The sequence below is a fragment of the Falco biarmicus genome, chromosome 6, assembly GCF_023638135.1.
Source record: "Falco biarmicus isolate bFalBia1 chromosome 6, bFalBia1.pri, whole genome shotgun sequence".
Classification (NCBI taxonomy): domain Eukaryota; kingdom Metazoa; phylum Chordata; class Aves; order Falconiformes; family Falconidae; genus Falco; species Falco biarmicus.
This window is the reverse complement of record NC_079293.1, coordinates 76,408,828-76,421,921: the sequence shown is the minus strand read 5'-3', so window position 1 is coordinate 76,421,921 and position 13,094 is coordinate 76,408,828. Positions and strand designations below refer to the sequence as shown.

General features: G+C 41.3%; 1 protein-coding gene across 1 annotated transcript in view; it reads right to left on the bottom strand.

The window, feature by feature from the left end:
• Window positions 1-8,221: 8,221 nt before the first annotated feature.
• CDC5L (cell division cycle 5 like) overlaps window positions 8,222-13,094 on the bottom strand; it is a 35,108-nt gene continuing 30,235 nt past the window's right edge. The window contains exons 15-16 of the mRNA XM_056343248.1: window positions 10,479-10,691; window positions 8,222-8,723 (exon numbers count right to left, since the gene is read on the bottom strand). Of these exons, the coding sequence (XP_056199223.1) occupies window positions 8,619-8,723; window positions 10,479-10,691 (318 nt within the window). The 3' untranslated portion in view covers window positions 8,222-8,618. The remainder of the gene's footprint in view (window positions 8,724-10,478; window positions 10,692-13,094) is intronic.

Below are 13,094 nucleotides of genomic sequence, written 5' to 3'. Positions count from 1 at the left end.
TACCAACCAGCTTTAATCTCTTGACCTCTCCTGGCCAAGTCTTCACCATTATTTGTGGTTATCTTTTGCTTGGTGTTTCCAAGACATGCGTGGTTCCAAGACAAGCTTTTGCTGTGAACCCTTGTTCTTCGGGCTGATTTGGCAGTTCCTTCAATTGATAGTCACAACCGCCCCTTGCGTGGCCACATCGGCTTGGCCGTGCTCCTGTGATCACTCATTGCTGCTGGAACAAGGGAAGGCAGACAGACGTTTGTACATTCTCTGGTGATGCACAATCTGCATCCTGTGGTCACCGGGTAACTGTAAAATTAAAACAGATCCTTGCTGTTAACCAAAAGGCATTTGCAATAAAAGGAAGTTAAATACAGTGCTGGAGGGGTTGTTTTGCTGCTAACAATACATTATAGGACCTGCTAGGAAATTGGATTTACTACTCTCTCCTCGTCCCCATGATTAAGTTCACCCCTGGTTTAATGTGACTTAGAATTAGGTGGGATAATTTATGTTGATGGTAGGTTCAAGGACCTCTTTTTTTTTTTGCCTGGCCTTTGGTAGCATTGCCATTATTAAGGATGACAGAATGAAATCCACAGGATGTGCTATAGCAAGCATAAACCATGTAAAATACAGTTCTTGCGCCTACTTTCCTTTCTGTACAATCCTTTCGTGAGATAGAGGGTGGCCGGCTATTCCCATCTTCCTATCTAGAAACCAGGCAGGAGACCAGACCCAAAAACCTCTGCCTTCACTGGAATTTGGACATTTCCAGGCAACATAGTGGTGCTACACAATTGATTTCTGGGACTGGCAAAAGTGTCACCATAGGTCTGGAACTTCAAATTCCTGACAGCACTGAAGATTTGCTATGTCTTCCAGAAAGGCACTTTGTCGTACAGAAATGACACAGTTGTGTGACTGATCATCTGCCAGAACAGGGACAGAACTGGCCAGGGCCCTCTAAAGCCATGAACATGCATTTAATACACGGGGTGAAAACACCATGAAAATACATGGGGATGCAGGAGAGAGGCTCTGGGAAGTGCAGGGCTGGGGCTTCCCTGGCCTGGAGAAAAGCAGGGTTTGTGCTCTGCTCCAGGTTACACCTTCTGGACTTTTGCTCTGGCTCCCTAAGGAAGCCCTGATGCAGCCAGGGATGGTGAGGCTTTCCTTCTGCTCTCCCAGTAACCTGGGTCCTTTCTCCATTAGCTGCTCTGCAGGTTGGTGACCCTGCAGGACTCAGCTTGGCCAAGGCTGCAAGTGGTGCACACGAGTCCTGTTAGGATGCTGGTCAGAGGTTCACATGGCCAAACTAAACACCATGGAGCTATTACATGGTAATGAGGCAGGTTTCTGTAACACCAGAAAGCCCAAGGCTGGGTTTAGACATGTGAAGATGCACCACAAAGTAATACCTTTGGAATTTACCCCACAGAGCTGAGGCCTCTCAAACCCCCCTCTCCCATTTCTCAAGTCACCAAGCAATGGTGCAGTCAGGGTTTGAGCCATGTTCAGCACGTCAACAGTGATGGAAACCAGGCAGGTTGATCATGGCCAGGTAGGTTCTGTGCTCAGAGCTCCTTCAGTCCAGGTCAACAGAGTGATTTCTGAAGCACATGTGATCCACCAATGCCTGAAAGCTGGGGGACATTAGTATTAAAGGGGGTCTCTTCTCTTTCACCAAAGGACTTGCTGCTCTTAGGTTTTGTCTTGTTTTCCTCTGAACTTAAAGCAAGAAGACCAGCATTTTCTCTTTTCAACTAAAGAATCTGGAAAAAGGGGAACGAAAATCTTTGAAGGTCACTGCTGTAGCCAGGATGAGCTAAGGACATAGAAGCAGTGTGGTTTGGAAGGAGAATATCTTTGAATAAACCAGCTGGAAAAAGAAGGTGAGAATCTAGTTTCAGAGTTCAGGATTTCATGAATGTCTGTTCCTCACCTATATTGTCTAATGAAAGACCCTACCTCTTCCAAAACCCTTGAAAATGCTTTGGTAGCACAGACCAAGGAGGAGCAAGCCTGTTCTGTGCTAGAAATTGATTTGGGTGAGTTCGAATTAAGAAAGAAAAGCGGGGGGACACAATCTGTGGAATAATTTAACTTTTATTTATAGTAATTTTATGGTCTGCCATGCAGATTAATTAATGCGGCCAGTAAACACTCTTTTTAAGATCCAGCTACAGTGATAGTCCTGCTCAAGCCCTAAGAACATTAATAATGAACATTAATAGATAAGAGAGACAGCATTGAAATCAATGCTTTACACAAGGGCCAGCTATTATAAAGATCAGTGCAATAATTAGTTGCGTTTTTTAAAAATAAATCATACAGTTGATTTACTTCAGGGGTGCCTGTGTGTCTGAGGTTCAACCAGTGGATTCAGTCCTTTTAATCAGAATTAGTTCTGGAATAGATTTTGCTGGCCATAGAGCTAAAAACGTAATCCTGGTTGGCTTGTTCAACTCTATTAAGCATCTATGACTATTTGTCAAAAGGGGATCTCTGTCTTCTCCTGACAGAAGGGCTCATCAAAAACAGACAGCAGAGGAGAGGAGAGGAAATTTCAGCTTCATTGAAACCGAAGCCAAATCCCTCATTGGTTTCACTGGGGCCACAATCTCACCTAAACCGCATAACGCCCTTTAAAATGCTACTGGCATGATAATTATACAAAATAGAACCCACATTTCATTTTTCGGGGGGAGAGGGGAAGGAGTGAGAGGAGAAGAAGGGAACCTAACACACACATTTGTCTGATCCTATGAGGCATTTACCTGTAGCATGTACTTGGCAAAAGAACTGATATATGAACTGAACAAATAATAAAATAGCCTGTGTTTCCTCGCATCACAATTTGTAAATGCTTTCAATGTACATAAATGATCTTAAAAGAGGTATTTGCATTTCCTTTGAGGAATCCTTAAGGAATCCAGATACCTCAGAACCACGGTTGTAACTTGGAAACCTGAAAGCGATCTAATGAGTCAGACCCTGTCTAATCTGATATGTGAAAAACCTTTGACTTTGACTTGAAAGCTAGATTTTTCTAACCCTGACACTTAGGCATCTATTACTAAATTATAGAAAAAACCCAGAAAACACCCCCCAACAACTGGCAAACAACCAAACCTACCGTAAGTAATCCTACCAACAGCAGAAGTGATGCTGTAAAACACTCCTTCTACCCACTTCTTTACCTTTTCACCTACTGTGCGGATCACAGTTATGCCTAAGGCAGCAGGGATTGGTTAAAGCCACCTCATTTAAATACATTAAAAAAATTAATGAGCTGGAGGGGAGAGGAGAGACTTACCTAACAGCAGTGCCTGCAAGCAACCAAAAAATGAAGCTCTTCTTTTTATCCACTGCTACTGCCCTTTGCTTCAAAGTCACTAATTCAACAAAGACCTTAAAGACCATGTTGAACTTTTAAAACAGTGGGACAATTCTGTGTACTTAATGGAGATACAGGGATGGATTGGCTTACATATATGTTAAGCACATCTTTTAAGTCCTTTTCTGAATCAGGGTCTGATCTCGGTCCCATGTGAGTTAACGTGAGTACAAGTCTCCAAGACCAGCAGAGACAGCTATTCTGTTGTTCATAAGCAAAGGTAACAAGCTGGAGTCCCAGAAAGGCAAAAAGTACAAATCTGGAATCAGTTATAAGGACACTTCGCTTTTAGATGAGTATTTGGCTATTTTTCAACATGCATTTCACTCAGCTAAGAAAATGGGGGAAATGCTATTTGATACCTCACTTCTAAATCCTCCTTGGAAGACAGGTGTTGCTTTGAACCTACGGTACAGAAGATAACTGCAAGCTGGATTCCTGAGATGAATGTGAGGGAGATTAAATCCAGACCACAATAATGTCATCTTCTCCAGCAACATCACTGTCCTGGGATGTCGAAGGCAAGCCAAAGTTCACACATTAGTTTAGGATACTGCTAGCTAGTTTGCAGCCAAAAAAAAAACCCAAACCCGTTCAGACATCGGTTTTGATGTATTTTATTTAGAAATCTATGTTCAGGCCATGTTTGCAAAAAGCAATGAATCTCCAGTGTTTATCATCAGGGGTTCAGATCCAGTTGAGTCGGTCAGAGTGCCTAGATGTGGGCAGTTGCCTCACGTTAGCTACCTGTCTTGGAGCACTGCAGACCATGTTTCAGTCACTTTAAGCAGACCATGAACTAGGACAGCCTCTGACAGAGGCAATTCTACCCCACTTCCACCTTCACTTTGACCTCAAAAGTTGCCCCACTTCATGTCTGTACAGGGGATTGGACAACCAACCTGGATTAATGCATTTTAACACAGATGTGGCTGCCCCAATGCTTGCACCCGCAAACACGGTTGCTGAAGCAGAACAAGCAGCAATGGGCAAAGACAAGATGCTCCTTTAGTTGCCACTCTAAGTCCCTGCTTAAGGAAGCCAGAGAACTACAGTGTATCTTCGCCATTGCTGGCTGGAGTGACTAATTACTGTTAAGACAGTGGTTATTCCTCTGGAGATTTGCCATGTTTTGAAGAGCTGGCTCCAGCTCCCTTGGATTTCTCACAGAGAACCTCCTGTACCTTAGCGAAGTCTCCCCCTCAACTCCAGCTCATACTTGATTTTTGTTATCTGCCGGCTGGATGAGACACTCAGCTGTTGTAATTTAATGATGCTGCCCTATTAGCTTTCCCAGGTACCTGAATCCAACTCAATTGAAGCAAATGACAGTCTTATCAACTCCATGGACTTTGAAGCAGGCTCCAGCTACAGGATTGATCCAATATGTAAATGCCATTCCAGGAAGGGAGGAAAATCATCATCTGAAATTCTTTGAAGACTTGCAGCTCTATCTTGGCATGCTAAATGGAAGTGAAGGAATTTCTCAGGGAGAATGTTAAATAATTTTCAAAATAATTGTTAATGCCCAAAACACAACCCCAATCCCACCTCTGTTACTCAGTCAGGTTATGGTTTACCCACTGCTGTAAACTAGTTTTCACTGTTTGTGGTTATACTCACCATTGTTCTTGGAAACAAAGACCAAATCAGTGGTTGGATTCTGAAGTTTAAAAATTTGATGTCAAGGTGTGCTGGCCACTCTTGGGTCCACCAAACATCTGTATTGGATTACAAAGCATTTTAGAAAGAGATTCAGGGAGCATTGTTTGGGACATAACCTAGAGTTAAGCCCAAACAAGAGATCTAGAAAGTCCAAGCTCCATCACCACCTGCTGTTGGAAGCACTGACACCTACCAGCACCCAAATTCGGTTGAACAAATTTCCTAAGCACTCCAGCTTAAGCTACCACACCTGAACTCCTTGATCTTGAGACAGTCTAGTCAGGCTCTGCTGCTCAGTTCACATCCCTCAGGACATGGGGATTCTGCTCAGTTCACTCCCTCATGCACAGAGTACCCATTGTGAAGTTTTAGGGGTGATTTCAGCAGATCTAAGACTGGCTGCCTTGGAGTGGGCACTGAGGCTGTGAAGGATAGCCAGGACTAACAACTGCAGGCAACATCTTAAGCATCTGCCAGTGGTAAGTTACTGTCCCATGGCATCAAAATACTTCTGAAAAAGGAGGCAGCAGTGGTGCCACAGTCACACCTCTGTCAGTATTTTGTGTCTGCGAAATAATGGCCCAAAGCTTTAGTAGTAATCTAGGATAAAGTCAAGATGGGGAAGAGGGAGTGTCTATAACTTACTATCACCTCTGCACCTTCTGTCCTCTGGTCGCTACAGTCCCGATTACAGAAAGGCTCATTTAGGACCCTCAGCAGTACCTGACACCAAGCCTTCCCCAGCACTCTTTTTGAGCTCAAGAAGCACCAGAGGGACTTGAGCACCTTTAGATGCAAAAGGGTCTCCCTCTGGCTCACAGCAGGATTTCTTGGCAGCTCAAGGCGGGTAAAAAGCCAAAGTAGGGTACAATTGGGCTTTAAGTAAGGCTAGAGACTTTGTTTCATTAGTTTTCTTTCATTATTGAGATAGGCAGAAACTTCAGGGCAAAAACTCTTGACTAAAAACAGTGAATTGCTTAAGCATCGTGTAAGCAAACTGGAGAAAACAGTGAACAAAGCTCCTGGAGGTACTTTTCAAATATAATCACCTTGCATCTGCTGATTTGCATGCCACAAATACTTATCTCCTACAATTAATGACTGCTTAATTGTATGCATTTCAAGAATGAAGTCTTTTGCGATTTATCAGTCCTCCTGAATTTGCCTTTAGAAATATTTGCTAAGGCAGTGTTTTAATACCTGTCTAGCTCCAAAGCTGTCAAAAATACAGAAAACATCAAAGAGGCTCTGCTGCAGCCCTAAAGAGAAAGGAAATAATTGTAGTTGTGGTATTGGTAAACCTACAAGGGTTTTCTGTTAATATCTCTAGCTACCACACAACCACAAGAACTGTCATGATCTGCATTTATGATTTTTCCTTTTGGGTATAACCATCCAAGCTAAAATATCCCATATGCTAAAAGATTGATGCTTAAAACTTCTTTCCAGATGTGCTCTGGTTTGGTTAAATATTTAACACATTTCTAGAAGTATGTAGTCTATAATTGCATTAATACTTCAGAAGAATGATGTCCTGGTGAGTAAAGGAAAGATATTCTAAGGCTGGCTGTGTACCTCCTCTGCCAGTGATCAGCAGAAAGCAGACAGGTTGCCTTTAATCCGATTACCACTGATCACTGTGGATGGCATTTAAACAGCTACACAACCACAACCCTGACAGCATCCCCCAGTAATATTCCCAAGGCTTAAACAAAGTGACATTCTGTGACATGGTAAAATTGCAAACAGCAAAGTCCTTATTTAAATTCAAGTATGTACAAACATAACTGCATGATGCATGCAACTGGATGTATTTAATTGCTAAATTCTGTGCTGTTAACAATATGGTTTCGCCTTTTTCCCTATGCATTTCCACAAACAATTGCTCAAAACACCCAAAGTGTAAGAGCTGGAAATAAGATGGATCCCTGAAGTGACGAACACTTCCACAAAAATAAAAACAAGAAAGAAATTCTCTAATAAGATGCTTGACTGGCAAATGCATGTATTAAAACCATTGGGAAGAGCTGACAAAATTTTAAACAGTAACATCTAACTCATGTGGTCTGAATACACAGTCTGAGAGAAAGATTCTGGGTGCGATTTAGGAAAGTACCTCAGTGAATAGGAAATAATGTATTCAGTTCTTTCAGTAATCCTACCCTTACCCTTCAGAACAGTCAAAAGCAGCAAGAAAATGAAAACCTGTTGAGATGTGGTGAGAGGATGAGCAAATAGGGAGCTTTTTTCCACCTCACTGCACGGCTGCTCTGGGCAACAAGGCACACTGAGTAACCAGCTCTCAAGGAACAACAGGAAATCCTACCAAGGATGACAGAATTACTATGTGCTCAGGAGGTACTCCACAAACCTCCCAACAATGGCATGCAACGGTGACCTTGTGAGATGACATGTCTACTGCTGCAGGCACAATCTCAACTGCGTTTCCAGCACGCCCCCAAGCACTCAGGCTAACTGGCACAGCATAGACACACGCAATTAAGCTATCAGGGCTGCCACATCATTGCCAGTGTCCCTGGCTACACTAATTCACAAACTGTGACCTGGAGGTGCTTGAAGACAACAGTCCAGAGCCAGAACAAAGGACAATCCAAAACACTGAATAGAACAAGCAACTGAGTTCCAGTGCTTGTGATGTGTAAGACACATGGATGCAGCCCTCACAGCCATCTTCCACAAGGCCCGGGCCAAGGTAGGACTGTGATGTTACCCATGTCCTTCAGCCCACTGTATAAAAGTCAGCAGAAAAAGGTTCATCAGCCAGGTGGAAGGCCCATGCATTACGCACAGATGATTTTAAAAGCATCAATACTTAGAAAATTTAAGAGTATATTTTCTTCTGAAATCTACGGGAACCATTAGGCTATGCTGGATGCTTTTATGAAGCTTAAATCTAGCCTGTTTCAGGATGGTGAAGTTATGCTTACTGCCAGGATGACCATTTGAACATCCTGACACAAACAGGAGTGTTTAGTCACATGCACAGGGAAGAGTAAGAAGCATGGTATTACACGGACCACAATTATCCCGCACAGGTCCTTCCTATTAGAAATTAGTTTTGGAAAATAAAAGCATCAGCAGGGGAAGGGAAGAAAGATAATTTACTAGAAACACAGAAGATGCCTGGGATAGGGGAGGATTCAATTTCAGTTAAAAGACAGGCATTTTATTTCTTAATTATTTTTTAACATTCCAGGTTTATTCAAAAGACATTCTGCAGGCATGTATCTTACAGGTCTTAAGACTGATAAAACACTAGGAATAATGTGATTACCCTAGCAAATGAAGACATGGCTAAAATCATATCAGTGATTATTTTAATATTATTTTAATAAAATTTTGGACATTTCAATCAATTTTTTAATACTGGCCAAAGCCATTCATACCTAGAGCATTTGAAACAGTTCATTAAAGGAACAGAACTTCACAAGCTGTGAACAGCAGACTACACTTGATTTCTGCAACTGATGGGAAAAGCTGCTGAAGAAGTATCTGTACACTTTAAAAATGTTACATCAGTGACGAATGGAAATTTTGTGCTTTAATACTTTGCTTGAAAAGTCTCTTTATCCAACATGAAGTCAGCAAATCTCTGCTGCAGCTCCTTTTCTCTCTCCTGCTGTCGCTGCACATCTTCCTTCAGACACTAAGGAAAACATTAAATGAAGCAACCAGTCAGTTTTTCCAACAGCCACACCCATGAAGATCTTTACCAAAGGTTATATTTTAGTTCCTTCAGAAGAAGGGGTCAGAACTGAGACAGGACATTTATATTTTAAATAAGTAATTTTAGCAATGTAAAATGGAGCAGTTGATCTAGAACATTAAGAATCACAGTTATCATATTTCAAATGTCAGGTACCTTACCCTGGTTTTGACAGCAGTTAATACCAAATGCTTTAAGAGAAGAGAATTCAAATTGGAAACTTGCCAGAAGCAGTGCATTGTATTTAACAGTTATCCATAGATTCCTCCTCCATGAGTTTGTTCAAAACAGTTTTCTGGCAATCTTCCTAATTAACCCTGCATCCTACAACAAGGGCTTCCACAAGCCTTTGTCCTGTAACTGCATAGTGCATGAAGAACTACTGCTTGTTCTAAAACTGTCAGCTGCTAGTTCATTTGATCTTCCTTTACTCTTGTATCAGAAGAGACAGTAAATGAATTCTGAGGATTAGCCCCAACAAGTAAAGTGTTATTTACTAAAAAACAGGTGCTACTAGTAGCTATCAAGCTATTTAATACATTTTTACCATTAACTTTCACTAAATCAATCATCACTTCTGAGTTTGTAAACACATCTATCAGCATTTCTGAAGGCTCTTCACAAAGTCAGTTCTAACAACTGATACATTTTATCTTTCTAAAAGCAAGTGGTTGAGATGATTATAACTGAATGGAGCCCTCTCTTCTGGAAGGAAAAAAAAAAAAAGGCATCAAAGGAAAAACTGTGCAAATGAGTACTTATTTCTTGGAAAGTAAGCCTGGCACTGGCTCAAGCCTAGGACTGAGTCTTGGTTGAGAGCTGCCTTGTTAGTGGAATACAGCAGAGAAGAATATCCTGGAGATTCTTAAACTAAGATCAGTGGTTCTGAGGAACTGTTTTCAGGTATCTGAGTATACCTGTTTCTGCTAGTTCTGGGCTGAAGTTAAAGCTGCTAAAGAGAAAGAAGTATCTTCTCAAAGCTATGCCAGCCAGTTAGGCACGTGATGTTATTCAAGAACAATGGTCCAGATGACACACGCACACACTGTTAGCCAGCAACAGGACTGCAGACAAACACCCTGAACTCTGAGGATGGCTCAAAACTTTGATTACAGAACAACTGCTCAGCTTCTGAAACTGACAGCCATGTATAAATCAGCACAATAACCCCACTTCAGTACTGGCTTTCTACAAGTCCAGCCATCCGCAAGTCTGACAACATTGTCAGCTTGAGGGAGTAATATAATCGACATGTGAAAAGAAAGGAGACTCTCCTGTAGTACATACTAGCATTTGGTCCACTGACTTTTAAGGAAGTAGGAAGCTTCACTGAAGTTTCCGATCTACCCTAAGTTCTAACAGTAATTAAAAACAAAACAAATCGAATTAAGATAGTATGGAACTTCTGCCGATATGCATTGCAGAAGATTAATAAAATAAACCACACAAGGAAATAAAATAAAAACAAAGTTGAAGAACACACTAGTAGATTAGTCCCAGCTTCTAATATATATCACAGAAGCTTTGATATTGAAGCAAATAGCAGAGAAGTCTGGTAATAGCCAAAAGCGTAATTTAAAAAGAACATTAAATACTTGATACAAACTCAGGCTGTGAACCCCAGAGCCCATGCCTTGTAAAAACCATCTTTTCCATAAAGTGCCTGTACTTGACCTATTACATTAGGAATCTCACCTCCAGTCTCCGAGGGATTGCAGCATCTTCATGTTTCTTCAGTTCCTCAAAAGTACGTAGCTCCAGATGCGCCTGTTCGATTTGGTCCCACAAATCATTCAATTGTTTGATGAGGCCCATTGCTCGAGACTGATAACCACCAAGCAAGATCTTCAGCTTCTTCTCCATCTTGGCCGCCCTCTTTGCTTCAGTTGTCATGTGACCTCTGTTTATCTGCCAGAAGGAAACCAAGAATTGTTTTATTTATCCAGAACTCAAAAGTCAAGAGAAAAAATAACAAAAAAAAAAAAAAAAAAAAAAGAGTAGTAAAACCCTGTCTGTGGAACTATTATCAAGTTGATCAAGTTCTTTGATTTCTATTAACAAATCATACTGCACATTTTACAACAACCTAGATTTCTGGATTAAAATCTTTACAATGTAAATACATTATTCCACGGGTGAAATCCACTAGCCAAAACAGGGGTGACAACACACTATATTGAATACAGTTTAACAGACAGGAGTTGTTGCAGTTGCTGAGCTAAGTAAGCAGCCAAGTGATGTGACAGCTTGCTGTGCTACATCCCACTTACACAGGAGATGCTATTTGCCTTAGTAAAAGAAAACTAAATAAAGAGATTGTGTTCCTATTTTTCAAAATTATCTTCTTAGTCAGCAAAACCAGCCACATCTTTCAATTCTTCTGCTTATCCTAACAGGATTCACCTAAATCATACTCCATAAAGCAAAAAAGCAATCAGGAACATTAAGGCAGCTCTGAATCTGTCTCTCCATTGCAGCGAACCATAATGAAAACATTTAGACTGGTCTGAGTGGCAAATGAATGCCAATGTTGGGACATGGAAGCACCGCTGCAAGGAACAGCAGAAGGACTGTTAAAATGGTAATTCAACCCTACCACCTTCTGCATGCACTTTCTCAGGACATCAGGAGACAAAGAACCAAGACTAAATCCTCACAGAGGTAGGACAGAATAGAGACACCAACTACTGTCTGGTTCTAAAAGGCATGAAAGGCAAATCCAAAAAACCCCAAATGTGGTCATATCCCAAGAACCACCCAGGTGCAATGACAAGAACACAACAGGTGGTGACCCTTCATTCCTGAGGTCATCATAAAGCATCTCAGAAAGACTGCTTGGATTCAAATGTCTCAGTAGCTGAATGCTGGTCAGCTTACTCGATTAACTAATCCAGTATCAAGTAATCAAGTAAGATTTAAAAATCAAAGTTTTGCTGGCGAACGCTTTTACATACAAAGCCAAAAAGCAGAAGCTTTTCCCTGCTCTGAACCCTACAATTACCCAAAGATATCATCTTTTACCAATGAAACTAAACTCCACTGGGAAGGCACTACTTCGTGATGTATCCTTTACAGTGGTAACTACAGTCAGCCAAACACCACAGCCACTAGGATTAGTGCAGCCATCACAATCTTGTGCACCAAGCTATTTCATCAACCTTTCTATTGTCCAATTTTGTTAAAGTACCTTCTATTATACAGCTGCATGATTCTGTAAAATGCTCTACTCCTTAACAATTTATTCACTCATTTAAAACAGTTTTAGTAGGTGGTGCAGAGATAAACATAGTGAATGGTCAAGGGAGCAAACTGTTAATGAGTGAGTGAAAGAGAAATTTGACTTTCTGAGCTGTCTGGTTTGCTCCTGGGGAAAGAGATGCAGACTGCTATGCTTTTCAGATTCTGTTTGCAAAGTAGACTTAAGCTATGCCCAAGGTGCTTTAAGCATACAGAAAGGCGTCTCTTTTTCAATATTTATATAAATCTAGAGAAAATTAAATAAATAGATTAGGGATTTGTGAGGATACTCTCTGATGGAAAAGTATGAAAGCTTTAAATGTCTTCACTGGTAAATAATATGCTATTACTGCAACAACAAATACAGCTGTGCGGTAAATGAACTATTTTCCAATTACTGCTTCTTGGATGAAAAACGTATGTTGAGAGCCACTGACATTTAAAGATCATGGAATAGACAGATGCACAGGCAAACAGAATTTTGTTTGTAACAGCGGTCTAATGTAACAAAGATCAACTGTTCCATGTTGTTTCACAGCATTACAGACAACGTAGAGCATGCTTGGTGTGAAATGAAATTTCCATCAGAATGTCACTCTTCCAGAACAGGTTAAAAAAGACCATTCAGAAAAGCTCCACTATTCTGTCATCCCAAGTGAAGATCCGTCAGCAGTCTAATTTTCTAATAAAATGTTAAACACTGAGTACCTGAGAACATGAAATACAGTTAAAAGCACTATCTCCACCACACAGAAACAAGACTGGATCAGGCACTGCAGTCAGAAGTCCTGAATTAGCTGCATGCTCCAAGTATCACCAGTAGCAGTGGCACTACTGGGTTGATCTTGCACCTTTACACACTCAGGCTGGGATTCACGTTGCTTGGCTTTAGACATCAACATCTGAGCCTCTCACCTGAGGTCCTTCCACGATCAGGAGAGAAACTGGCAACTCTAGGGCATGGTTCAACTGATCCAGGGCCTCAGAACGAGACTAAGCACACCACTGAAGTGCTCTTCACTGACTGAGATGGGAGCACAGACTGCTTGCTCAGACACCGTTACCTAAGGTCTG